The sequence below is a fragment of the Tauraco erythrolophus genome, chromosome 8 (assembly GCF_009769465.1).
Source record: "Tauraco erythrolophus isolate bTauEry1 chromosome 8, bTauEry1.pri, whole genome shotgun sequence".
In the NCBI taxonomy this organism is placed as follows: domain Eukaryota; kingdom Metazoa; phylum Chordata; class Aves; order Musophagiformes; family Musophagidae; genus Tauraco; species Tauraco erythrolophus.
Window position 1 is genome coordinate 32460773 of NC_141472.1, and position 24522 is coordinate 32485294.

General features: G+C 42.0%; 1 protein-coding gene across 1 annotated transcript in view; it reads left to right on the forward strand.

The window, feature by feature from the left end:
• The window catches only part of PDIA5 (protein disulfide isomerase family A member 5), a 107009-nt gene that overhangs the window by 42860 nt on the left and 39627 nt on the right, over positions 1-24522 (forward strand). The window contains exons 8-11 of the mRNA XM_086615774.1: positions 686-753; positions 5781-5872; positions 5977-6048; positions 10584-10720. Coding sequence (XP_086471900.1) covers positions 686-753; positions 5781-5872; positions 5977-6048; positions 10584-10720 — 369 coding nt within the window. The remainder of the gene's footprint in view (positions 1-685; positions 754-5780; positions 5873-5976; positions 6049-10583; positions 10721-24522) is intronic.

Consider the following 24522-nt stretch of genomic DNA (forward strand, 5'->3'; position numbering starts at 1 on the left):
GGTGCTTACAAGGTGATTTAATGCTAATCTGCTTAGCACTCCAAAGCCTTATCAGACAGCTCTTAGACTACCAATGTATAGCTGGAGTGTGCTTTCTCACTTGCCATTTGTGTTTTCCTCAGCACATAAAGTTATTGTATCTTACAAGGGCTGTTGCGTCTTATGAGTTATGTCTTCTCGATTAACAGAGCACTGTTTAGCTTTTGATGTTTGTTAATGTGTTTGGGAAATGTCTCAAATGAATTTCAAAGACCTGTTAAGCTGGGATGAATCTGAAGTACCTCCCCCCTTCCCTTAAAGACCAGAAGCCCACAAAGCTTTTTGTTTGCTTCAGGAGCATGAGATCTTCCACTGACTTTTGAAATGTGAATTTCATCTTACATTCCCCTGTGTGCTCAGCACAGAGCCTGAGGAGTGTAAGACGGTGTTATTCTTTCAAAAACTGGGATGGGAAATGAGTGTGAAAATGAATAGCGTGAAAAACACGCAAAAATAGCTTCATGTAACAAGAAGTAACATCCTTAGAAACTAATAATCTAATAATTATTTAGTGAAATAGATAAGGAATTTTGTTTTAAATTTTTTTGTATATAAAAAAATGTAGTTTCATATGCTTTGGAGCATAGATCCTGTACAGTCTGAATACAGTTGTTGTATATTACTTACACAATTTCTTTTTTATCAGGGTGTGGTGTTTGTAAGAGAATGATGCCATCTTACCAGCAGGCAGCCACAGAACTGAAGGGTAAATATGTAAGTGAGAAGATAAAATTTATATAAAATATTAAAAAAAAAACACCTAGTAACACTTTTTTTTTTTGCGTATTTAAAACCAGAAATACGTATTGAAGTGGGGAATTTTTAAGCAAGCCAAACCAAAACAAATGAATGACTCTGTTCCAGATCCCTTCAGTATCGTCTCTCTTGGTTTTCATTCTTTTTAAAACTTTGGAGAATGAGGTGTTAACTCATGTGCCCTTTAGATCCAGTGTAGTTCATGCCATGGAAAAATGGGCTCTGATGCTACATAGTTTTGTTTTCAGCTTCTAATTTGTGAGTTTGAGCCCATGTTTGAGCCCATTTGTGAGTTTGAGCCAAGAGAAGGCTCTGGGGTGATCTTACAGCAGCTGTCCAGTACTTAAAGGGGGCCTACAGGAAAGCTGGAGAGGGACTTTTTACAAGGGTGTGTAGTGATAGGACAAGGGGCAATGGATTTAAACTGAAAGAGGGCAGATTTAGGTTAGATATAAGAAATTCTTTACATTGAGAGTGGTGAGGTACTGGAACAGGTTGCCCAGAGAAGTTGTGGATGCCCCATCCCTAGAGGTGTTCAAGGCCAGGTTGGATGAGGCTTTGGTCAACCTGGTGTAGTGGAGGATTTCCTTGCCCATGGCAGGGGGATTGGCACTAGATGATCTTTGAGGTCCCTTCCAACCCTAACCATTCTATAATTCTATGATTTTATGTTGGCAAAGATAAAGAAATGTTTACCATAATGGGTTTGATCAGCTTTTTGGCCTGATGTTTCATTGTAGGATCAGGGATGGGTGCCCTTATAGCAATAATTAATCCACTTCTTCAGTGGAGAAACATAGTGTCATGGGAGGGGGGATTTCCCTATGTTAGCTACTGATCGTCCTCCTAGCCACTGAGCATAAGCATTGATAAAATCTTACAGTTTTCCTATAGCTCTGTCAACAAAGTGTTCATACCAGATTGAAATGAAAGTAAGTTCTGACTGCAATAAAATCCACCAACAGCAGTCACAATAATTTAGTTACTTGTTTGTACTAGTAAGACACATTGATCTCTAAGCAAGTCAAAGGCACTTCTGTAGTCGAGGTTTTATAATGTGCTTAATGTACAATTTATATGATACCAATACTGCATGAATGACAAAGAAATAAGATTGTTGTTTCATGGCTTTAGCTGGATCTGGTCTGATCCTACCTGTTGGATCATTCACTGTGAAGTTTACAGGTTTCCTCAGGAGAGGCGGCATGTGATGAGGAGAAGATGAAGCACTGCGGTTCATCGCTGGGTCAGCCCTGGCCATTGCTGCTCATAAGCACCGAGTACTGTCAGACTCCTCCACATTCTCCCAACTACTTGTTTTTCAGAAGTGTTTTCTCTAATTCCTTGTTTGCTTAGGGCTGAAGTGAGTGGGAGTTGTTCAGATTTATTTAGGACACAGTACAACCCTTGAAGATATTTTCCAGGAGCATTTTTGTCTAGCCAGGCAGCACTCTAATGCCATCTCCCCTCGGTGTTGTGTGTGCTGCGGTCTTTGGGAAGGGACTCTAGTCTTGCATGGCAGGAACATCACAAGCCATGGAGTGGGCCGGAATTAGGAATGTAAAGAATCACCTAGAGAGATAGTGCCAGAGAGAAGGCATGCTGCAGACCACTGTGTTCTCCTGCAATTACCCCTTCCTTGTCCGTGTGCAGCTCGTTTTATTAAATTCAGAATGGAGAATTTAAATTCCAGATCTATTCTAGTTTGATTATTTCCTTCCTTCCTTGGAAATGGTTTCTGTAGATCCGGGCTAATCCTGCACAGCTGAGTGACAGGGCTGTGGCACAGCACTGAGGCTGGCAGTGCCTGCGCTTGATGCAACTCAGGTCAGGGGGAGGTTTTGCACTGGAGTGTTTTTAGTGCAAGATCAGTTCAGAGGAAAGTCCAGTTAATGCCAGTGCCACCTGTGTCTTTCACAAGAATCGGTCTGTTCGTCTAAATTTGACCTAATTAGCTTCCTGAGTGGGATGTGTACACAGTTTGCCATTTCTGAAGTTAACTGTGCTGTACCCATCATAAATTATCCATGGGGTACCTTAGAGTGATGTTGCCCTCAGGATCAGCCTTTGCTGGAAAGTTTATGATTGGTTTGGATGAGCGGAAGGTTTGGCCTTTTAATCTGACCTGTCATTACCTGTCAGGATGTGCCAGGCTCCAAAGTGATTATTGCTATTATATAGCAGGAAAATGAAGTACAGTATTGCCTGTTTAATAGGTTGTAAAAATGAAAAGGTGAACTGTACCTGTTGCTGGTTGCTGTGTTCTCTTGAGAGTGGTTGGGTTTTGTCCCAGTACTGTTACTGAGAGGAAGGCAGAGTGGCGTTTTCAGTGTTCTATTAGGTTTAGATCTTGCAATTCCATTACACTCAGTGCAGAAGGAAAAAAGGGACTCCAGATTGGAAGAGGATGGCTTATTTTGTCCTTGGCACAAGAGATTCCCATGGTTTGTGGGTAGGGTGGGCTCTGCTGAGTGACTGTCACCAATGCTCTATGGCCCCAGTGCAGGGAGGAACGAGTCGTCAGCAAAGCACTTCAGCGTCTCCTTACTGCCCATGGACTTCATGACTGTGCCAGAATGCTTTATTTGGGAAAGACTGGCTTGAGTGTATGCTTAAGTGTTGTCTTTCTTTTTGGTAAAGACATGGGACTTCAGAAGTGTAAAGTTCATACGCTTATTTCGGATATCAAATAAAGGAGCCTTTGTTTAATCTGTTCATTAAACTTGGCTGTGGAAGGCTTCAAGTGGTGGTACAAGGTACCAGTTTTGGAGCAGTCCCATCAAGAAAACTATGAAGCAAGGAGGGGGTCACAGTACAACAGTGAAGTTCACAGTACACAGTCATAAGCCCGGAAGATATGACCAGCTATGAAAGGTTCAGAGTTGACTTAGGTTGTAGGTGACTTCGTGGAGAGCAGATAAGTGTTGAAATATGTCAGATGTCACTGCAGAGGTGAAAGGAATAAACTGATCTTCGTGTCTGCTGTGGCTCTTACAAGAGGTAATGGACTTAAATTGAAGTCAGGGTAATTCAGTCGTTTGTTAAAAGCAAATTAGCTAAATGTCTGGCAGGAGTAGCTTAGGTATAGATGGGGATTCTGACTTTGGGTAGCAGGTGTATTTTGATGGTCTCTGACAACCTGATATTACCTAATTCTGTGATTATAGGCCAGCTAAAGGTGTTACTTCTGTCATTAAAAATGAATCCCATTGTAATAGGCTTTTTGGTAATTATGCTTCATATGATGTATGAACACCAGAATGAATCCAAGTTATTGACTTGTATCGATCACCACAGGCTGGGTGGACACAGTGAAGTTGTAGCAGAGTGTCTGAAATGGCCCGGGATGCTCATTTAAGACCTCGGAAATCCTCTGAAAGTTCACAGCAAATGTGAAGTGTGGTAGACTGGTGTTGGTGAGGGAATTGGTTAGCAAACCTGGTTCTTGCTTTATAAAGCAACCACTGTGACTTGATCTTATTGCATTTACCTACCCTCAAGTGGTGACATAGAGGATAAGGGGAGGGGAGAATTGTATCTAGAGGATCTCTTATGAATTAAGTCAGTCTGGTTGTTGGAACTACAAGGAAAATTCAGTGAGAGACTTGGCCAACCAGAATAAACCCTATTTCTATACTTTTCTCAGTTAGCTTTCCTTTATCTTTTCTCAGAATAGGGGAGAGAAAACAAAGTACCTTTTTGTGACTTTCCAGCACATTCGTAGAACAGGTTGACCTTCAAATGAGGATTTTCTGCTTTAAGATTTATTTCATGCTAGCTCTGAGCACATTTGGTTGGTCTGTGCAGTTTGCTGCAGTCAGGAACTTTGTATTAAATTCTGATGTGGTATTTCAGCTGCAAGGAGAAAATCCTGGTTTTGAAGGGGGGAAGGAGGAGGGGTTCGGATTAAGACCCTGCTGCTAAAATGATTTAAGCTGCCAATGCCGTTAAACTAAGTTAATCATGAAGTGGTATCTCAGCAACTCGCTGGTTGGACGTTTGAAAGCAGAACGACCTCTATGTGAATCCCACACCCACAGAAACTCAGGATCAGTCCCATCTTCAAATTTTTAGGTCAGAAATCTTTGGAAGGCAGTTGGACAGGGCACAGGATAAATTTTGGTAGCCCTGAGCCTGAAACGTGGAGTGAAGGGTTCTTGAGAGGGAGGATGGGTTAAGATAGAGGTGAGGAAAGGGAAGGAGAGGCTTTTTGTTTTGCTTGCTAGTCGGAAAAGCTACCATGCTTCTATGCCCCTCTTTTGATAGCTGTAGGACAAGGTTAATTCTTAACTCTCATTATACCTTATCAGACAGGTAAGTTAACATGTTTAAAGCATATAAATACCATGTTGTATTTCCTGGGCTCATGGAAATAGGGCATGTTTTACTTTCACATCAAAGTAATGCTTATTTCCCCTTGCCATTCAGTAAGTGCATTTTTGAAGTGAGATAACACCGGTGCTTGGTCGGTTAGATCTTCTGAACATTAGCTGAGATTGTAAATTTGTTGCTGGAGTGGAAACCAGAGAGATGAGGGTGGAAGTTCTTGTATCATAGCGAATGTTTGAATGTGAACTAAGCCATGTACTTGCAGAAGAAGAAGAAAAAAAAAAATCTAGTTAGGCTTGTAGCTTAAAATCCAAGTACACAAAGAAGAGCATAAGCAGTGTGGTTGAGAGTTCCCTTTAGGTATTTCTGTTAGTGGGTGAATAGAAAGAAACAGAGACACTTCCAGAGCAAGGAGGAGGTGACAAGCTGATTGGTGTGTGCTTTCTGTGGATTTGACTCAAATATTGCTCTGTTCCCCCTTGCACAAAGTGAGGAGAACTTCACTGCCATTTCGAGAGATCTCCTTGCTTTACAGCAATGTGAATGAAATCAGAATTTGCCCAGAGCTTAGCTGTTTTTACTTAACTCTTTTAAAAAAGGTGATAATGTTCCTGTTGTATTGAGAGAATCAATCTGATTATGCTCTGTTCTTTCAGGTTCTTGCTGGGATGAATGTTTACTCTGCTGAATTTGAAAGGATAAAGGAAGAATACAATGTCCGGGGATATCCTACAATCTGCTATTTTGAGTCAGTTATGTTTTGCTACTACTTTAGAAATGATGCACTCAACTATAATTGCATGTTCTTATCTTCCAGGGCAAAGACTAAACCTTGTTTTGTTGCTTTAACAGGAAAGGAAAGTTCCTGTTCCACTTTGAGAACTATGGTGCTACTGCAGCAGATATAGCAGAGTGGCTGAAAAAGTAAGGCATTGAACTTCATGCACTACTACCTTTTCTGTACTCTTCATCATTTACAGAATGTAATGGTTTGGGAACAGCCATCTCTCCCTCATTCCCTCCACTCAGAAGAGCAAACAAAACTACCCTGCTGAGATTGGCTAAACTAGTACAGGAAGGTTGCCTAAAGTTTGGTTTTTAGCATGCATGCCTTGCATTTTACAATTGCGTTTTGTCTGTAATAAGAGACTGTCTGTGGACCAAAAGAAATGCAGATACACAGATCTCAGTTGCGTTAGAAATGCCAACTTAAATTTCCAGTGCTATTGGGTGCCTGAACTTAATTCCTTGCAAAAGGTCTGACTTCTGTTGTTTTATTAAAAATGTATATACCAAGCGCACAGTTCTTGTTGGTTCTTCAACCTTTAGCTGAGCCTTTAGAGTGTCTTGCAGAGACAAACCGGAGATCAAGGCACCCCGGATTGCTAGTCATTTTTACAAAGTCTGTGTTTCCTGTCTTGACATGAAGTGGTTTGGAAGCATCTTGTTCTACTAAAGAGAGCTATTTGCAGTCATAAATATTTTGGGGGCTGAATGAGCCTATTGGACTAACAATTGAGAGAGACGGAAAAGTGTGTGAGTGTGTATATAGTTGCTCTTCAGCTGGTGCGAATCAGCACCTTGTCAGTGAAGCTGATAGAGCAGCTGGAGAGAGCTGAGATAGTCTGGTGATGGAGAAACACCATTAGCAGTTAGCCCTGGCTCTTGGGCATTATGTCATCTTTGTAACCCTTCCTTGTTTGCTGCAGTGACTGAAATAATCCTGAAATGAAGCTAATGAAAGGAAACGAACCCGTGGGAAGAGCAGACAGTTGCAAACTACTGTGATAATATGGCTTAGCAAAATCGGCTCAGAAAAAATGTGTTTTACTGTACCAGTGGGTCTGCACTGGGGACATGCATATAGTTGCAGGGAGTCTAGGGTCTTCAGCAGTGGTAGGCTAGGTGCTTCAGGATTGGGAACCCACAAATGAAGTGGCAGCAGCGTTCCTGTTAGCATCTGGAGGTACAAACACTGCAGGCGAATACTGCCTGGTGGATGAAAGAGGAGGAATTTGACCATAGTCTTTAAGCCTCATTTAGTCCATTAAATCTTCAGATATGAATCATCAGGATGGCAACTCCAGCAATGCTGAGGAGGTGATCAGCCCTTGGAGCAAGGATATGGCTTCATCACCTACACTTTATTATGCTTTTCAGTTTTGCAAGGATTTGGTTATCTCTTGGCTACCACACGTGAAACATTAGATGTTTGGGGTGAGGTTTTTTCCCCTGTCTGCCCACATAATATCCAGATAATCCCTATAATATGCAGTGCCTTTATATCAGTGCTGTGACAGCAAGTGAACACAGCTACTGGAGGCAAAGCAGAACAGCTGCAAGCTCTTTCCAGTGATAATCTCTGCTAACAAGCCACTGTGGGCTTTGGCTGATATTTCAGCAGTCCAGAGCTAAAGACAGCTGTTTGTCCTCACTTAGTGTTAGTGCATGCTTATTAGTTTCCCAAAAGATGATCTGAGCAGTAGCCTTCTTGCCCCTGTTTTCTATAATAAGTACAACTTTTAAGGAAACCACGTTGAGAAATCATGCATACTTGAATTTTGTCAGTAATTGATGTTGCAATTAAAACTGTATACGGAGTAAATCTGCTACATGCATAATATTATATTACTCTGAGGAATCTGCAGTGCTAGTAGTCAAATGGTATGGCAAGGGCTTTAGGAAAGCCAAAGAGTGTAATTAGATAACTACAGGGTGTATAGGCTGTATTTCAGAATAGTTTAATACTAAAGTCATGTCAGGAAGTTGCTCTGTTTGAGATGTTGCTCTGTGGAGCACAGGCACAGCAGTGCCACAGTGTACATGGCAGCCGATGGTGAGGAAAGCCAGTGTGGTTTTTGTACTGTGCACGTCTGCTGTCATCGTAGGTTATCAAAAGAGAATCCAGGAGACATTGAGCCGTATGAAATGACCTGGGTTTTGTGGTCACTAGGTACACACTGCAGAAAAGCAACTGTTTTCTCTTCCCTCTCCCTCTTCTCTGTTTTTTCCCTCTAAATGTTCCTGGTAAAAGTGCTGAAAGTGGTTGGTCTATGCTCATTTTTAGAGGAGGGCATGTTATAACTTAATGAAGGTTAGAATTATTTAAATTATTGAAAGGATGTTTTCCATGTTCTTTCCTCTCAGAAGAAGAGCTGCTAGTTTGGAGGGCTCCAACACCTTTTCTTTTACTACTTACTGAAGATGCTTCTTTCTTACGCTGAAGTGTGCTAATGCATCAGTCTTACAGATACTTAATCTCTCTTATCTCCCTAATAGGCACTTGCAACTATCTTACGGAGTTTCAGATGTTTTTATGAGGTTATAGAGAGAAGCCATCATAGAACCTTACTCCAACACACAGCATTATTAACACGAGAGATTCTATCTTGTACATACCACAATTCTATTTATTTTATTTTATTTTTTTTAACCTGCTACACAGCTGTATCATCTTGGATGGTAGGCAAGCCAGACAGCTTCTTACTCCCTTCAGTAGCTGCTTATTTTGTCTTGCTGTTTTTATAGACTCCTCTCAGGCCTTTCCTTAGCACTAGCTATTCAGTTAAATCAAGAACTTGTTCTCTGTTCTTAATTAAATTAGCTCTTGATAACTCTTCCAGACTTCTGTCATCCTGTTTTTGGTCTTCAGGCGTTGGATGTGCCTTGTCTCAGTTTTAAATGACATTTTAGATTTTGCTTGTTGCTTCCTTCAGGCCTTGAGGTGCTTCTTACTAACTCCTGTGTAGGCTTATTAGCATGCTCAGCATTTTAAATTGGGCCATTTGAATAAACATCCTGTGCCCTGCTTTACTAATTCCTTAGTGAAATAGGTCATGCCAGGCCCTGCTAAACACAGTGTTCCCCCCGTGCTTTGTAGCCACTGTGTCCGTGTTCATCAGACTCTGCCTACTCAACCCACTCCCTTTCCAAATTCATTAAGTGTCATGGTGTTTTCTGGAAAGCCTTTGCTCTTCCAGAATACCTGCAGATTATTGCTCTCTTAGAGGCTTGGCAACAAGCAACCTGATTATCTGCTAAGCTTTTAGAGAGTAAACTCTTGTGGATGGGGACCTGCCTCCTCTTCTCTCTTGGCTGCGTGGCCAAGTGCAGCTCTGATATTTGCTTTAATGTTTGCTTCTTCTATGTTTATCATATAAGCAGCAGCAAAGGTGTGCATCACAGTTTTCCATGGATTGCTTAATATTCTTGGATCATATCCGTTGCTTACATCAACAGAATTTGCTATCTGAATCTGTGTATATCTCTACTGCTTTTTCTATCAAACTAGGCTTTCAGCCTAGAAATGAGCAAGGCAGGATAAATGAGTTTTCATCCATTTGCCATTCCTTATTCCAGCCAGCTAACACAATAATACATTTTAATCAAAAATAGTAAATCTGCTTTCACCAGAGATGGGGTCACATCCAGACCTGTACTTTGCCAAAGAATCTGGGGAATTTTAGGGGGGAATTTGGAACTCGTTACTACAACTGGCAAGGATAAAATAGCTTCAAAGTCGGGCTCCAAATGTTCATATGTTTGGGTGTCCTTTAATGTGAACAGTGCTTTAATAAATAAAATGTCAATTAGCATAGTTTAGTTCACATCTGCCAAATTCTCTTTTTAATGTACATTAATAAAAGCCAAGAACAATTGTTTAGCAAAATGATGAGCACTGAACTGGTCCAGAGGAGCTTGGGTTCAGTTTCTAGATTTGCCACCATGTCTTTAAGCAGTCTCTCTGGCTCTGATCCATCAAAGATGGTTAAACTCATGTGAAATCACAGGGAAGTTGGTAGGACATGTCACTTATCTTTTAGGTTAAGCATGCAGTTGAGTAGCTTTGCTGAATTAGGCCTACAAGCGCACTGCCGAGAGAGGGCATAATGATGCTTCCCCAGGTCACAGGGTTGTTCAGGGTAAACCTGCATGTTCCTGGGGAAATGATCCGTGTAGCTAGCCCATGGTCTTAACACTGTACCTCCTTCTTTCTCGTCAGCCCTAATCATGCTGTCAGTATTCAAGGTGAGTGGTTAGATTGACTGTTTCTGCTCACTACCTTTTTCTTTCATGTGCAATGGCTCCTGTGAACTCTAAAGTGTGAATGCTGTGAAAAAGGGAGCATCCTGCTGAGGAGGGTAGAAGAGTAACAGAAAATGCATCAGATTTCTATAATGTAATAACCAAGCAGTCTGGTTATCTCCTTGTTCCATCCCCTTCCATTGCTGATCTGTCCTTGTGAGCTTCTTGTGGATTTTTTTATTCCTCCTTCAGTGTTATCTGCGTTTCAGTGCTTATGAGTTCTGGGTGGGTACAATTATGGAAGCTGTTCAGTAGGGTTAATGTGTCGTACATATGCAGGCACCTGCACAAAGTGGTTCCTTGCGGTCCAACTTGCCAAAATGACTGCTTAGCACCAGAGAGCTGCTTTTCAGCTGTGTCTGTTTGTCTTGTAGCCCACAGGCACCTCAGCCACAGGCTCCGGAGACTCCCTGGGCAGATGAAGAAAATGTAGTTTATCACCTGACTGATGAGGACTTCGACAAGTTTTTAAAAGATCATTCATCTGTGCTAGTGATGTTCCATGCACCATGTGAGTTTATGTTTTTCTGTTCTGTACCCTGAGCCAAATACTTGCTAACAAAACCAATGATGATTTTCTGTGGAGGTTTCACAGAGCTGTGAACTCGAAGCCCAGGCTTTTCTTGTTTGTGGTGATTATTAAATACACAAGGCATGAAATGTTTGTGAAGTTGCTGACTTCAAGTTTAGGATGGAGATGTGCTTCTGGAAGAGGAACTTCGTAGGCTGAGTCAAAACGTAACTGAAGAGCGTAATGATGCTTAAACAGTCTGAGGACTCATCGTTTTACAGCATGAATTCCCATTTTCAGCTTGTCTTCTGTGGTGTTTGCTTTCAAGGCAGAGCCTTGGTTGATTGAGCAATTCAACTTGAGACCTGTGAGCTCCTGAATCCTTGTTCATGGTTGCCGATCTATCATTTTGAGCATTTTCACTTCTCTGCTCCAGTTTGTTTCTGCCAATGTAAGGGGTGATAGCCATTATGTATTGTGCTGAAGTATGCTAAAACTTAGATTAAGTTCAGAAAGTCCCCAGGACTTCTGTAAACTAATGCAGAGCTGGTAGTGATATTACTTGCTGTTTGACTAAGGATGCATTGAGCTGATTTTTTTTCCATGACTAGAAGTTTTAGCTTGAGCAATAAAATGCAGTAGGTTGCCACCAGAAAGCTGTTCCAGCCACGTCATTCCTCTGTACACTGTTGGATATAAGAGTGCAGTAACCACTTTTTTCACTTAGGATGTAAGTGTTTTCAGCTACATATCTGGCTCTACCAATTCTTTGTGCCTGTGATGAAAGGTTCAGGCTGAAATCTGCTATGTTGGGTGATACACAGCTTCTGTCTCCTCTTGCGGCTTTGCTGGCAGTTGCACTTGGGCGAGATGTTCATTTTTATGGGCATAGATTTGAAGGTTAGAGCTCTGGAGGCAAGCTCTGTGCTCACAGCTGAACAGCGGAGGGTCTTGGCATGAAGGCTGAAACCCTGCTTCCTTTTAAGCCAGCAGGAGTTAGCTCCAAAATGCCTTTTTTGAAGGTCTGCTCATAAGACTAATTTGAAAAACATACTGTAATGAATTTCCTTTGCCCAGTGAAATGTCTAGGGATTTGATCCACTGAAGCAGGTGACTGGCTGCTGTTTTGTCGCTGTGTTCACTGGAGTATTTGTGCTAATGAAAGTGGGACCGGAGATTAACGCCTGGTCTGAAAACCAAAACACAAGTAGCAGAACTGATGAAGCCTGGTTTGCTCAGGAGTTATCCTTCGTTACGCAAATCCTTCCTTCCCTAGATTTCCATGCATCCCAGCATGCAAGCGACAGCACAGGCTGCTGCTCCCCAGGAGCTGTATGCTTGCTGGTTTGGCTGAACAACTGCTGCCAAACAGACATGTAACTGCTGGATTTTCCTTCTTTCCCTCTCCGTGCATAATGGCTTGGGATAAGTGTCCTCTCTCTAGCCCCAGATTTCTCTATATTTACAGAGGTTTAGTCGTATTTGAAAGCTTTGTTGTTTTTCTAGTTTGTAAATGGGCAGAGGAGTCCAGTCATGTATTTGGGATGAGGAAGAGATGGAAGAAATCGACAGTTGTCCCGGCAAACCTTATTCCTTTAGGAAGTCGGATGAAAAATAGATGAATACATACAATTGCAATCAAGTTTTGTAGTAAATTCAAGTTAGTTACAGATCTGAACAAGGCTTTGTCAAGTTTGTGGTTTTTTAATATCTTCTAAAACATAAATAGTACAATTTTAGCAGTAACAATATTGCATGACCCATTTGGAGAGGAGGAGTACTTGCAGCTAGGGATGTTTTGTACTAAGGGGCATTCTGCGCTAAGGTACACCAGTCCTTTGGCAAATATTGTTTCGAAAGTAAATCAAATACCTGAATTAGGCTGTTGCAATCTCCTGATAACATGTTCCAACTGCTCAGAATTGGGATAAAGAATGTTCCTTACCAGAAGAACTCCATTTTAGATGCAACTTGAATATTGGTAGCGTTTTGTTTACATGCAGTTGGTAGTGGTATGCCTATGTGCAGAATCCAGCTTGTACCTGTATAAAAGATCTGTGTTTGTAAGAATTCTCTCTGGGCGTTCTCAGCAGAGTGTAAGGCTTGCAAACTAATTAATGACATACAACTATCATAAACAGTTATCTCCGTGACTAAAAGATCTTCTCCTAGCACTTCTTAAATGTGCTAATGGAGTCATGTTAATGAATATTAGGAGATAAATTACTCTAGTAAAAGAAGTGGTAAAAATGGAGGACATCTGATTTGTTTTAACCTTGGTAGCGTAGGATGCGAATGTTTCTTCTGAAAATTATGTATTAGTAAAAAAAAAATTGTTGAAACAAATGCAGAAATAGACCCAGAACTCAGGATATACTTTTGTGTAACTAAGAATAAGCAAGGGGATTTCAACACTGGCCTGGAATTAATAAATACTTCAAAACCCTGTGTCACCATGCAGCATACAGACTTGGAGTTTTTCTAGCATGCTGTCAGTCTTGTGTTCATAAGAAGTTCTTTTACTAGAGGGAGAGTTATTTCAGTGATGCTTGAATTGCATAGTTAGAGGGTCAATGCATTAATAGAGTGTAGTATTAAAAGATGTGTGGGGAATTGGAAGCTTTTTTTCCTCCCCTCCCTGTCATCCAAATGCTGAAGATATAGCTGAACCAAACACATCCCTGGTAAATAGCTGTGAACTGCAGAATTAGGCATTGTGATGAATGTGGCCAATTGGGTCTCCATGCCTGGGCTAGTAATGATCATCCCTGAGAACCACACTATAATTACTTGCAATCGGTTGCAGTTACTAGCCCGATTAAAGGCATCTCAGCATTTTGTGTTAAGTACAGTCTAGCATAACTGGCTTCAACTAGAGCAGCTACATGTGATTTAAACACATTGGGAAGTTCTGCAGCATAGAATCGTAGAATGGTTTGGGTTGGAAGGGCCCTCAAAGATCTTCTAGTTCCAACCCCCCTGCCCTGGGCAGGGAAACCCTCCACTACACCAGGTTGACCAAAGCCCCATCCAACCTGGCCTTGAACACTTCCAGGGATGCGGCATCTACAACTTCTCTGCATGCAACTTGCACCTCTTCCTATCAGAGACATTATACCTTTTCTGCAATAATTTAGCACAACCGTTAAACAGAAGATGTGCTACTTCGAGTCGTTACTGCTGGCCCTGAGAAACGTGGGTGGGTGTGGGTGGGCAGGATGAGTTCATCCTGCTTTCGTTTTGCAGGTCACTAGGGACATGAAGCAGGATTTTTAACCTTCTGAAACTCCTTGGTAAAGCCCTTAAGAGAATGTGCAATAAATCAGAATATTTAGCATAGGTAAACAGCGACCCAAACAGCCAGGAGTCTGAAGGCACTCTCCCTCCTAAGCCATCTGCAAAGGGCGTGCAGCATTGAGCTCTTTATTCGAGCATTTTGTTGAAATTTTTGTAATTGCTGGTGGCAAGCATAGTGTTATCCTGATTATATCCAGACTGGAGTCTTGCAGACATCTAAAGTGTTTTTTCTATGGGTTGAGAAACTTCAGTTAGGAACTGAGACTCCTGCACTATACAAAGGAACAAATAAACGGCCCTTTCCCCCAAAAGGATTTGGAGTTTTTGCTTTGATTGATCATACTTGCTAACATGAGATAGCACATTGGTGTTAGTAAGCCCATTTCCAAGTGTGTAACAGAAGATGTATTGCACCAACCAGAGCTATTTCTGTACCACAACATAAATAGACAGCTATGCAGCTTTTGATAGTCTTCTGTTGGCAATAAGAATAAAGACTCTGTGTCTGTATCTGCTGCTTGATATCTAAGCCTACAGGTGATCGATTTCTTTAGATGCCCAAGATGACAGCTGGGTTCTGAATGTCTCTAAATTTGGGTTATACTGCCTGTCAAGTGTTGTTAAATGCCACTGGAGTGGCATAGGGCCTCCCTAGGACTCAAAATGCTCCTGAATCACTTGAGCACAAAAAAGCCCTGTTTGTGTTTTCAGTTGTCACCATCAACAGAGTAAATGCAATTTTAAAAATAATTCTGTTGCTTTTTTTTTGCCAAATTAATGCAGCTTGCAGTCTTTCGGACTTGGTTTTGTCAAAGAATAAAAATCCCACCAATTTTTCTTTATATGTTTTTCCCAGCGTTTTTCTCCAAAGCACAGTCTTGGAGTCTTGCACAAAAAAAACTAATGAAGTCACTGATAAGTCAATTCAAATGTTACTGAAGAGTGTTTAAAGACTAGGATTGAAATTAAAGTCAATTCAGGAATGAGTTCTAAAAGTGCCTGCTTTTCATGCACAAGAGTTACTTTTCATTATGTTTCGTTAACACAGATGACATTGGTAACATTTTAAAGTGTATCTGTTCCTGCAGCCTCATGTACCATAATGTCCTGGCACCACCAAGAGCCGTAGCCTCCCCACGTACATTCAGCAAGGACAGATCTTGAGTAGTCTCTGTTGCTAATTAGCGGTGGTCATCAGTCACCTCTGATGGTTGCTTGGGATTGCTTTTCCCTCCTCTTGTACCCCATCAACCGTAGCAAAGTCCATGGTCCAGTACTGATGCCAGAGGTAACAGAGGGGAAAAAGGTGCTTTGACCGTACTGTTAGTGTGAGCAGGCATTTGCTTTTTAAAGGATTAAACTATTAAAATGCTTTTCCTGCAACATTGCTTCCTTGTACATGAGCTTAAATTAATGATAAATCTGTCTTCTTTCCAGCCCTCTTCATAGGACTTCTTCAGAGACTTTATATAAGCTGTAGTTTTGGGACTTTAGATTAGAAAAAATATTAATACTCTTAGTGGGGTGTTGGAGCTATTGTGGTTTTCCTCCCTTGATAAGGAAGGAAGGCAGGGAAAAATGCATCTCTTTCTTTTCTTTTTTTTTTTTTTTTTCCTTTTCCCCTTGCCCCTCCTTAATTTGTTCTTGGAAAATGCTGTGGAGATGCAGCCCTGATAAAACTTTTCTTGCTCCACTCTAATGAGAAGGAGGGCAAAAATAAATCTTGAGATGATAAAATGTACTATAGTTTTTATGTGTTGTTGAAATGTCTGTGAAATTCCTTTCCTGTCCTCAGATATTTTCTCTCCCTTTATAAACCAGCCCAATAAATTACGCAGTTGGTGCTTTCCCAAGTCAACTATTCAGCTTTGCAGGTTTTTAATTGCACAGGGAGCTGTTTTATCAATTTAGCTTTGAAAACCGGCTTTTCACACCTTTCTCTCCTACCCTCCTCCCTCCAGTGCGTTAAACCCCAAAGTTTCAAGCCACTTTGTGGACTTGTTATTAAGAATGCCAACCAATTAGCCCAATGCAAGTTGAAGGCCTCCAGCTTCTAACCAAGCAGCAGACTTGGCTCTCTCCCTGCCAGCGCACCATCATTGGTTTCAGTGGTCTTGTTTTTGTTTCTTGCTGCTGCATGTGGTAAGATTGGGATGTAGGAATCCATTGCTCACTCTAAATGTAAAGTAAAGCAAACCAAACCCTGAATGTGCGCACAAAATCAAATCTGTTTTTTTCAAACTGGGTTTTGCAACTATAAATAAATAAGTCTCCCTTTTGGACCCCCTGTGGTTCCTTATGAAAGTTCCGTATGAAAGCGCGCTATCGTTGCACTGAGTGCTAATTGGTATGTCTGCTGGCAGCCTCAACAGAAAGGCCATGAGTTGAAAAGGCTGAAGAATTAATTTACTGTGCAGCCTGAAAAAATAGCCTTTCCAGCACAGGTCAGCAGCACCCTGACGTTGGCAGCCTGTGATAAATAAATAAATAAAATATTATGTTTTTCCATGCCAATTCATTATTCAGTCAAAGCTTTTTTTTTTTTTTAAATGGAAACCATGCAGTTGTACTGGTTAACTAGAAGTTAAAGGCTTGTGGGTTTACAACAAGCAACACTGAATGTGGAATGGATGGAAGTATCCTTTGGTTTTTATTTGTCTCTTCATATCTGACACTTGTGATTTTTAAAATAAAATAGTAGCTGTGTTCAGTGGCTAGATAGAGAGCTTTTATTATCTGCCTTCAGATGTACAGCCTCTAGGATGAAGACAAACAGTAGGTAGCTGGGAAGTTGTCCTTGTTAGACCTGTGTTAGGAGCCCCTTTATTTGATGTCTTCTAGTGGTGACTCTTTATAGGAAGCTTCAGCCTGTCTCTGTTGATGGCATCGGTTTAGTTTGAGTGGAAAATACTCTTTCATCACCAAAGGTCTGCCTTCTGGCCTTAGCCTTTGGCTAGCCAGCCAAATTGGGTGTTTTGGAGAGAAGCTATGCACCTGGCTGGTGTCAGCATGGAGGAATCTCAGGTGGCTTCTCAGGAGGAGCAGCAGCAGCAACAATAGCATCTACTCCATTGTCCCTCCGTGTCTGCACCCTGTACTTTTGTTTCCAGTTGTATAACATTGATCAGTCCTTGATCGAAGATAACTGTGTGTGAGAAGAGCATATTGAATGGCAGAAGTTGCAGAGAAGAGCTGTGTTCAAAATGTGCATTAGCTGTGCAAAACGACGGGGAGCTGGAAGCCGGAAGGTTGGCAGGAGGTATCCCTCAGTCAGGGGTTTGTTTAGAGTTTCCTGAAAGGTCTTTATAAGCTTTGACAATCCAACCTGACAAACGAACTCTACTTTGATAAATCGGACTTTCCATATGGGCAGTACTTTAAAAGCAGTTGTGCCTGTTATTCAGTGATGCTGTCGTGGAGAAGAAGGTGAAGGCAAGCAATTCTGTGCTCCCTCGACACTATGACCTGGAAGGATGACTGGAAGTCTGTAATGTGTAAGGCAGACCATGTATTTGGAAGCCTGGCAGATGCCCTCTCAACCTGTGCTTACTAGTCCATGGCACAGTGTACGCAAGGAGACAAGCATGTGTCAAGGGTGCTTGCTGTGGGCTAAATCCGTTTCCTCCTAGACCCAGTGAAAATGCTCTCCTTGCTTTTAGAGTAATTAGAGAATAAGGAAAACTTTCTGGACCATTTTGTAGGTCATAGGCAGTACCTAGCTCTGTTGGGTGTCCTGGTGAAGCGCTGCAGATGTCAGGATGGGCTGTTGCAATGCCTTAATCATTGAAAGATTGAGGAGTTGTGCAAGGGCACTCGGATGATGAATGTTGCTGTTTAAGAGTCTGGATAGATAGGTGAAGAGAAAGATCTGCTTCGGTTTCAGCATCGCGTTTCTTGAATCATTGCATCCCTTAGGTGCCTAACTTTAATGTTGCCTTAATGCATTTTTAATGGAATGTATAATAAAATGGTTCCCTGGACAAGCGTAAATTGTGCCAACTTTCTGTTCGTTGTATGTATGTACTTTTTAGCTGTACATTACTGGCAGGCTCCTGGAACAGATACGTTCTTCATGTAAACCAGTTAGAAACAGGTACGTTCTTGGCTCCTGAATTGGCTTCCACTGGAGTGAGCAAGTTCTGACTGTTGATTTCGGAGAGAGGAGGACTGGGACACTCAGACTAGGTTCATCAATATTTAAAAGCATATAAGTCTACAACAGGATGTTGCTTGATATTATATATATTTGAATATCACCAAAAATCTCAGGGAATGTAAACAGTTCAGTGCAATGACCTGCCAGTGCAATGACCTACCTCATTAAACTAATTACAGCAATGATTTTCAGTGGAGATTTAATCACACATTGAAACAGGAGTTCTTGAAAATGCAGCAAACCAGGAAAATGAAGAACCTGACATGAATTTTTCCTTTAATGACCATCCCACTTATGTTTCTTGAGGCTTTAAAAATAAAAATCAATATGGGTTTTTAGTGGTACTTAATAGGAATGTGGAGAGCATAAAAATCCTAATAACTAACTTGTGCAGTAAAACTTGATAGGATGCCTAATGAAAAGGGTGAGGATAGTAATGATGGAGTCCATTGTCTCTTTTGTGTTGGTCTTTTGATACCAGAGCACACAGTTCATGGAAGAAGATCGTCTTTTTGGAGCAGTTTGTGCTCTTTGAGCAGGGTGAAGTCATAAAAAAGGATGATCCAGTGATAAAAGCGAGAGCCTTGACCCGGAGGTGTAAAAGTTTAGTTCCTTGCCTTGCTTTGATTTGTGCAATCATGACCCATGTCCCTAAATATTTGTCTCAGCTTCCGATCTGTGAAGTGGAGATAACATTTCACCTTGCATGAGAGTTTTATGTAGCAAGCCGTGTCCAGACTGTGAGATGCTCCAGTACTGCAAGAATTGGGGTAGGGAAGGCAAATCATAACTGAACGTTGCGAAGACTTGATTAACATGGAGGAAGTAGGATGATGCCTTCAGCATTCTGTGGTTTGTGGCAGACAATCAGGCTTTCGGCCCCTGAGTTTGGGAAACCCCATCTGCCACGGGGTGAGCACACAGCTCAGACAAGGCCATCACAGCTAGACCTGATGACTTGCAGCCCGGTTACAGCCCGCACTGGGACGTGAAGGGAGGAGCCTTGGCTTGTTCTGGTTCAGCTTCATAACAAAGAGGAGCAAAACCAGACTTTTGGGGCATTTGTGGCTACTTTGGCTTTGGGCTGGACCTCGACTCACACTGTGCTGTGGTGCTGTTCTGGGGACACGGTGTGTACTTTGCACAAGTTACTTGCTAGCAGTCGTGAGTATCGGGAGCAGCATGCAGGACAGTAATAAAGGAGGAAAGAAAGAAGCTGAACTGTAGATTTTTGGGTTTTGTGAAATTTGGGATATTTGTTCAAAATGCATTGCTGCATGCTCGCCTCCGATAGGGAGCAACCAGTTTCTCTGTTAAAGAAGACATTGGCAAAGGCTATTCCAATCAGAAAAGAAATCTTCCTGTGAATGTGTGGCAGGTGCTGTGAAGGGAACATTAGTTTCTTTGGGGATTTGCTGCCTCATTTCTTGCGTGACTGTTGTCTTCCCTCTCTCTCTGAAAAAGTCCTTATCAACTAACTGAGACTACTGCAAACAAGTAGCTGTGGCTGCTGGAGAGCCACGGGGCAGCTGGGACGTGGCAGCTGAAGGGAGACTCGCTCCATTCTCCCCTTCTCTGGGTATCGATTGTAGATTTAGTTATTCAGAGTGGTCTTTTAAAGGACTTCTGTAATTTTAGCTGGCCTTTTTTGTTTGGTGGATGTCCTTATCTGAGTGTGCAGAGTGGGTGAGTGTCCTCCTGCAAGCTTGACCCTGGTGTTTGTATATGCCCTTAACGCTCTTGTGGTGAGTTCTGATAGGAGTGAAGCGTAACTTATTTTTACAGATTTGCTTCGCTTGCCTCTAATGATGGGTTAACAGTAGGAATTAGCTTTGAGAATTAAGCACCAGGTTTATTTCTGCTGAAATAAATTAATTTCCTTGTCTGGATAAGCTTAATATACGGTGCAGGGCTCTCGTTTGGAAAGTGCCTTACAGTATCTCTGCTACTTGAATAATTACCAGTAGAGTTTTCATTATCAAGTTTATCTTCCTAAATACTTCATGGCTTCAATTTTTATTATCCTGTGGAAGGTAGAGTAGAGAACTTACTTTAAAGGGCAAATAATGAACAGAGCAACCTACAGTGAAAGATTGCTTGCTTCCCTGCCTGTCTGCTCCTTGTGCCCTTTCAGATGGTGAGTCGGCAAGCGATGCTGTCTTTCTGAGATATTAATAAATGAATCCATTGCTTTGATACAGAGGTATTGTGCTGATGGTAGAGGTGTGTCTTCTGGGGTCTTGACTGCTTGTGGTCAAGCATCCCAGCACACTTCTCCTAAGTAGGCAAATGCATCTCAGCTGGTAACAATTTTTGCTCTGATTTTGGACAAAAAGTGTGGATTCTGCATAGTATTCTTTCCTGATACTTGACTTTTACAGGTGTCGTCACAATAATAGCCAATGTCACCATTGCTTTTAACACTCCTGCCCCATAAGCTTAAGTGCTTTGGGATGTACCTTTCTTAGGAAGATGTCTTTGCATTGCATCTGTTTTGCTGATGTTTTATACAAATGGCATACTAGGAAATAATTTACTTCCTATGCAGTTTTCCTGACCTGGGCATTCAAAATTGTTTCATCTAACCTTTGTTCTCTGGCATTTTCATTGCAAAATCCAAAGTATGAAGTCTTCCATAGTGGGGTAACAGTGTGAGGGAGAGCAGTGCAACTTCTCCTTCCTGCCCAAGGTGAAATTTTGTTGATGATCTGGCAGTGGAAAAGAGGGGGATCTTTTTTGGATAGAGAATAATTATGGTGTAATTGAGAAAGAAACCTTCTGGTGGTATTTTTCATAAACTCTCAACAATTTTACCTTAAGGCAGCCATGCTGTTGTCTCTCTTTCACATTTCAATAGGGGAAGATTAATTTTCAACACCTACTCAGGGCCATGTTCCTCCAAGCTGGTGTAGGAAGTGTAATTCATATCTCCCGATGCCAGCTAATCCACCTTCCTCCACTTCTTTTCCCACCCAGGAGGGATAGTAGGAGGCACTGTTGTCTCCCAACACTGATATCTACCAGTTGCACCATATAGTTTTGACTAAGAGGGTATATACATGCAGCGTAATCTCCAATAGCTAGAAGCTGAAGCCAGATTTGGAATAGAAATATGGAACCATGTGATTTTTGTTGTTAGTTTATTTTAAGTGAAGATGGTGATTAGCTTAAAGATCTTTCCTGGACACGTGCTGGAGTCTCTGCCGTTGCAGATGTGGGGTTATATCTTTCAAAGACTGATTTCAGGAGCCCAGCTCAGCCAGAGCTTCCTGTAGGGTTAAAAGCAGAGAGAACACACTCTGAGGGCAAGAAAGAGCAGAAATCTCTCTCCTTGCTTAACTCTCAGGAACCCCTGGGAGATAGCAGCCTGTGGCTGAGGTTAGCCTTGGAGAATATTCATCCATTCCCCTGAGCCTTTACATCAAAAGAAGATATGCTTCAGCATGACCAGAAGTGAAGGCAGAAGCATGTGTTGTGCAGGAGGTCATGAGACTTGTCATCTTAAATCTCATGGAGGCAACCTGCAGGACCCACTTGGTGTTCCTCCTGCTCTGTGCTGAGCCTTTCTCTGCCCAGGTTTGTTGCTGGCTGAAGGTAGCCCTTCTGCTGGAGCTGTGAATACGGTATGGATGCAAACAGGGTTCCCGAAGGATATGTTTGGTTAAGCTCTCTTCTCAGTTTGATCTGATTTATCTTATGTAATGCAGTGATCTGACTGTTGTCTTAAAAAATAATTAAATAATCTGTACTCGTGCTATAACTGTCTAAAGCTATTATGAATCTTCTTCTGCTGAGCTGTTTCAGTGATGCTGGGGGGGAGGAAACAGTTATGCCAGCATAGAAAAGACAATCAAAAATTGGATTTCAAATGCTTTCACCTCTACAGCCAATGTGATGAAGTAGGGAGGTGAGGCTTGGCTCGCTCAGCGTGCATCCCCATGTACCAGGCAGGTGTCAGGTAGTTCATATGGTGTTGGCCTGTTCTTGTGGCCTGACCAGGGCTTTGTTTGCATCCATCTGAATCATTTGGTAGTGACCCACGCTGTGCTGCTCGATTTTTCTCAGTACCCTGAGGCTTTTCCCCAGGGACAGCTGTGCCTGCCATGTGTGCTCCGCAGCACACGCATAAGGTGCTCCCGAGAGAGACAGTGGCTGGGATGGGGTCACTACCGCCTCAGCGAGTCATGCGGGTAGGAGAAGGGGTAACTGATTTGTAGGCATTTTGTGCCCCAACTTCACATTGAAGAGCTGCTGAAAGCAGGCAGGGATTTTCTTCTGTGTACGCATGCTGGGATTGGATTTGCACAGATCATTGCACGCGCAGATTGACTGCACTGTGAGTTTGTGGCAAGGCCAGTGAGATGGTGGTAACGGTGGGGACGAGATGCCATACTGCTCTCCTGTCCCTGGGATGAACTGTGCAGCCCACACAGCCGAGGTGTTAGGCTGCAACCGCATAAATGTAGCATGACTGCAATAATCCAAACTGCTGAGGTATTTTCCTTCTAATTCGATACTTCTAGTTCCTCAGTCTTTTGCAGGCTGACCTTTCACAGGCTTTGTCTTTTGTAAAGCCATAAAGCTGTTAGCTTGTCACTGATCCCTAAGCAACGTAATACTTGGTTAAATCAAACCTACCTTTAAAAGTACAATAGTGAGGTGGGGGGTCTGAATTTGTGTATGTGTGCACGTTTCTAGCTGTTGAAAATTTGAATTCAATATCATGTTAAAGATGTTGAAGCTGTTCCTATTGATCTGATAAGAAAGCATCAAGCCTTGAAATGTCTGTCTTTAAGTACCTGGAATTTTACCTGGATGGGCAGTGCTCCCAGAGGAGCAGATGGATGGTTTGGTGGGAGTAAGTATGCAGAGGGAAAAGGACGCGTAAAATTTCTTGAGCTCTTGATCCTTCATAAGGTGATTCATTTAATTTTTTTATAAGCAGAAACCTCGAGATCAGGGCATGGCCTGATGGCCAGGACCATTATGACTATTAAGTTAACATGCAATCAACATGGTTGCAAATTTGTACCTGTGATTACGGGGAGAAACAGCTGCCTCTGTCACCCTCCCTCCCTGCCAAATTTGTGGATGATTTCTCATCAGATGTCTGCAATGCAGACGGCTAAATTATGCAAGGGAATCTGCAGCTGTTGTAGTTTATGCTCTCCTACACTGGTGGAAGAACTGTAAGCTGCCTCATGTCAAACCTTAGAGCTACTCTTTTACATGATGCAGAAGAAATCTTTGCATATTAAAGACTTCCGTGACAGAAGGGAATGCATTTGTGTTCTCACATAGGTGATAAGAGGCCTGGGACTTGTGTGTGTCCTCGCCCTGGCTGCAAGGATTGTGTCTTTTATATATACAGGTGTACGTTCAAAGTTAACAACAGGGCATGCATGAGGGCTGGCTGTTCTGCTCCTCTGAGATTAGGACTGGAGAAACCAAAGGTGTATCCCCAGGTGTTAAACGTTTAGAGAGCAAAGGTGCATCTGATTTTTTTTTTTGAGATTTTTTTTTTTCTTTTCTTGAAGTTTTCTGTAAATCTTCCACAACTGTAGTCTGAACTGCCAGTGACCTACCTGCTGAAAGCAGGACATGCTTTGTGCTTCAGATTCATTTTCTCATCAGGCTAACAGGTATTTTTGGTATGCAGCTATAGGTGGGTGTAGAGCTGGTGTGATACAATAAATAGCTGTTATGCAGTAACATTACTCGAGCAGTCTGTCAATGGCAGAAATCTAATGATACTTTAAAATCTTTATTTGCAATTTAATTTATTTCTAGGGTTCTTCAGTCAAAAATTCTTGTCCACAACTGCCTGGATGTTGGCTTTTATCTCTTGCTTGTCACATACTCTTCAGATCTGCAGACAATGTTGGCTTCAAATGAGAGGACATGACCAAAAGCATGGTGTTTATTTATATAGCTGTAATAACCCAAAAGAAGCAAACAGTGAATGACAGAAACAGATATTTATTTTCTGGGGGTAGCACTAACAGCAACTGCAGGAGCTTAGCTGGAGCTGCTTGACTGGTTTTCTGGCTGTCTTCTGCAGGCAAAACTTGGTTTTAATAGTAGAAGTGTTTGCATTAGTTCACTTCTGAAAACATTTGAAGCAACTGTGCTGTGTTTTGTGAGTCTTTGCCCTGGTGCCAAACAGGCTTCTATAAATAAATATAGATATTTACTTGGAAAAACAGTTGCTTGGTACATTTGTTCACCTTCCCTTTGTCCATGTGCTGCTTGCCCTTGCACGTTAGCATCACTGCCCACACTTGGCCTTTGCTTCTGCACTTGAGTACGGTCACGCTGTGGGAAGGATCAAGTGCTGAGCGAGTGCTGT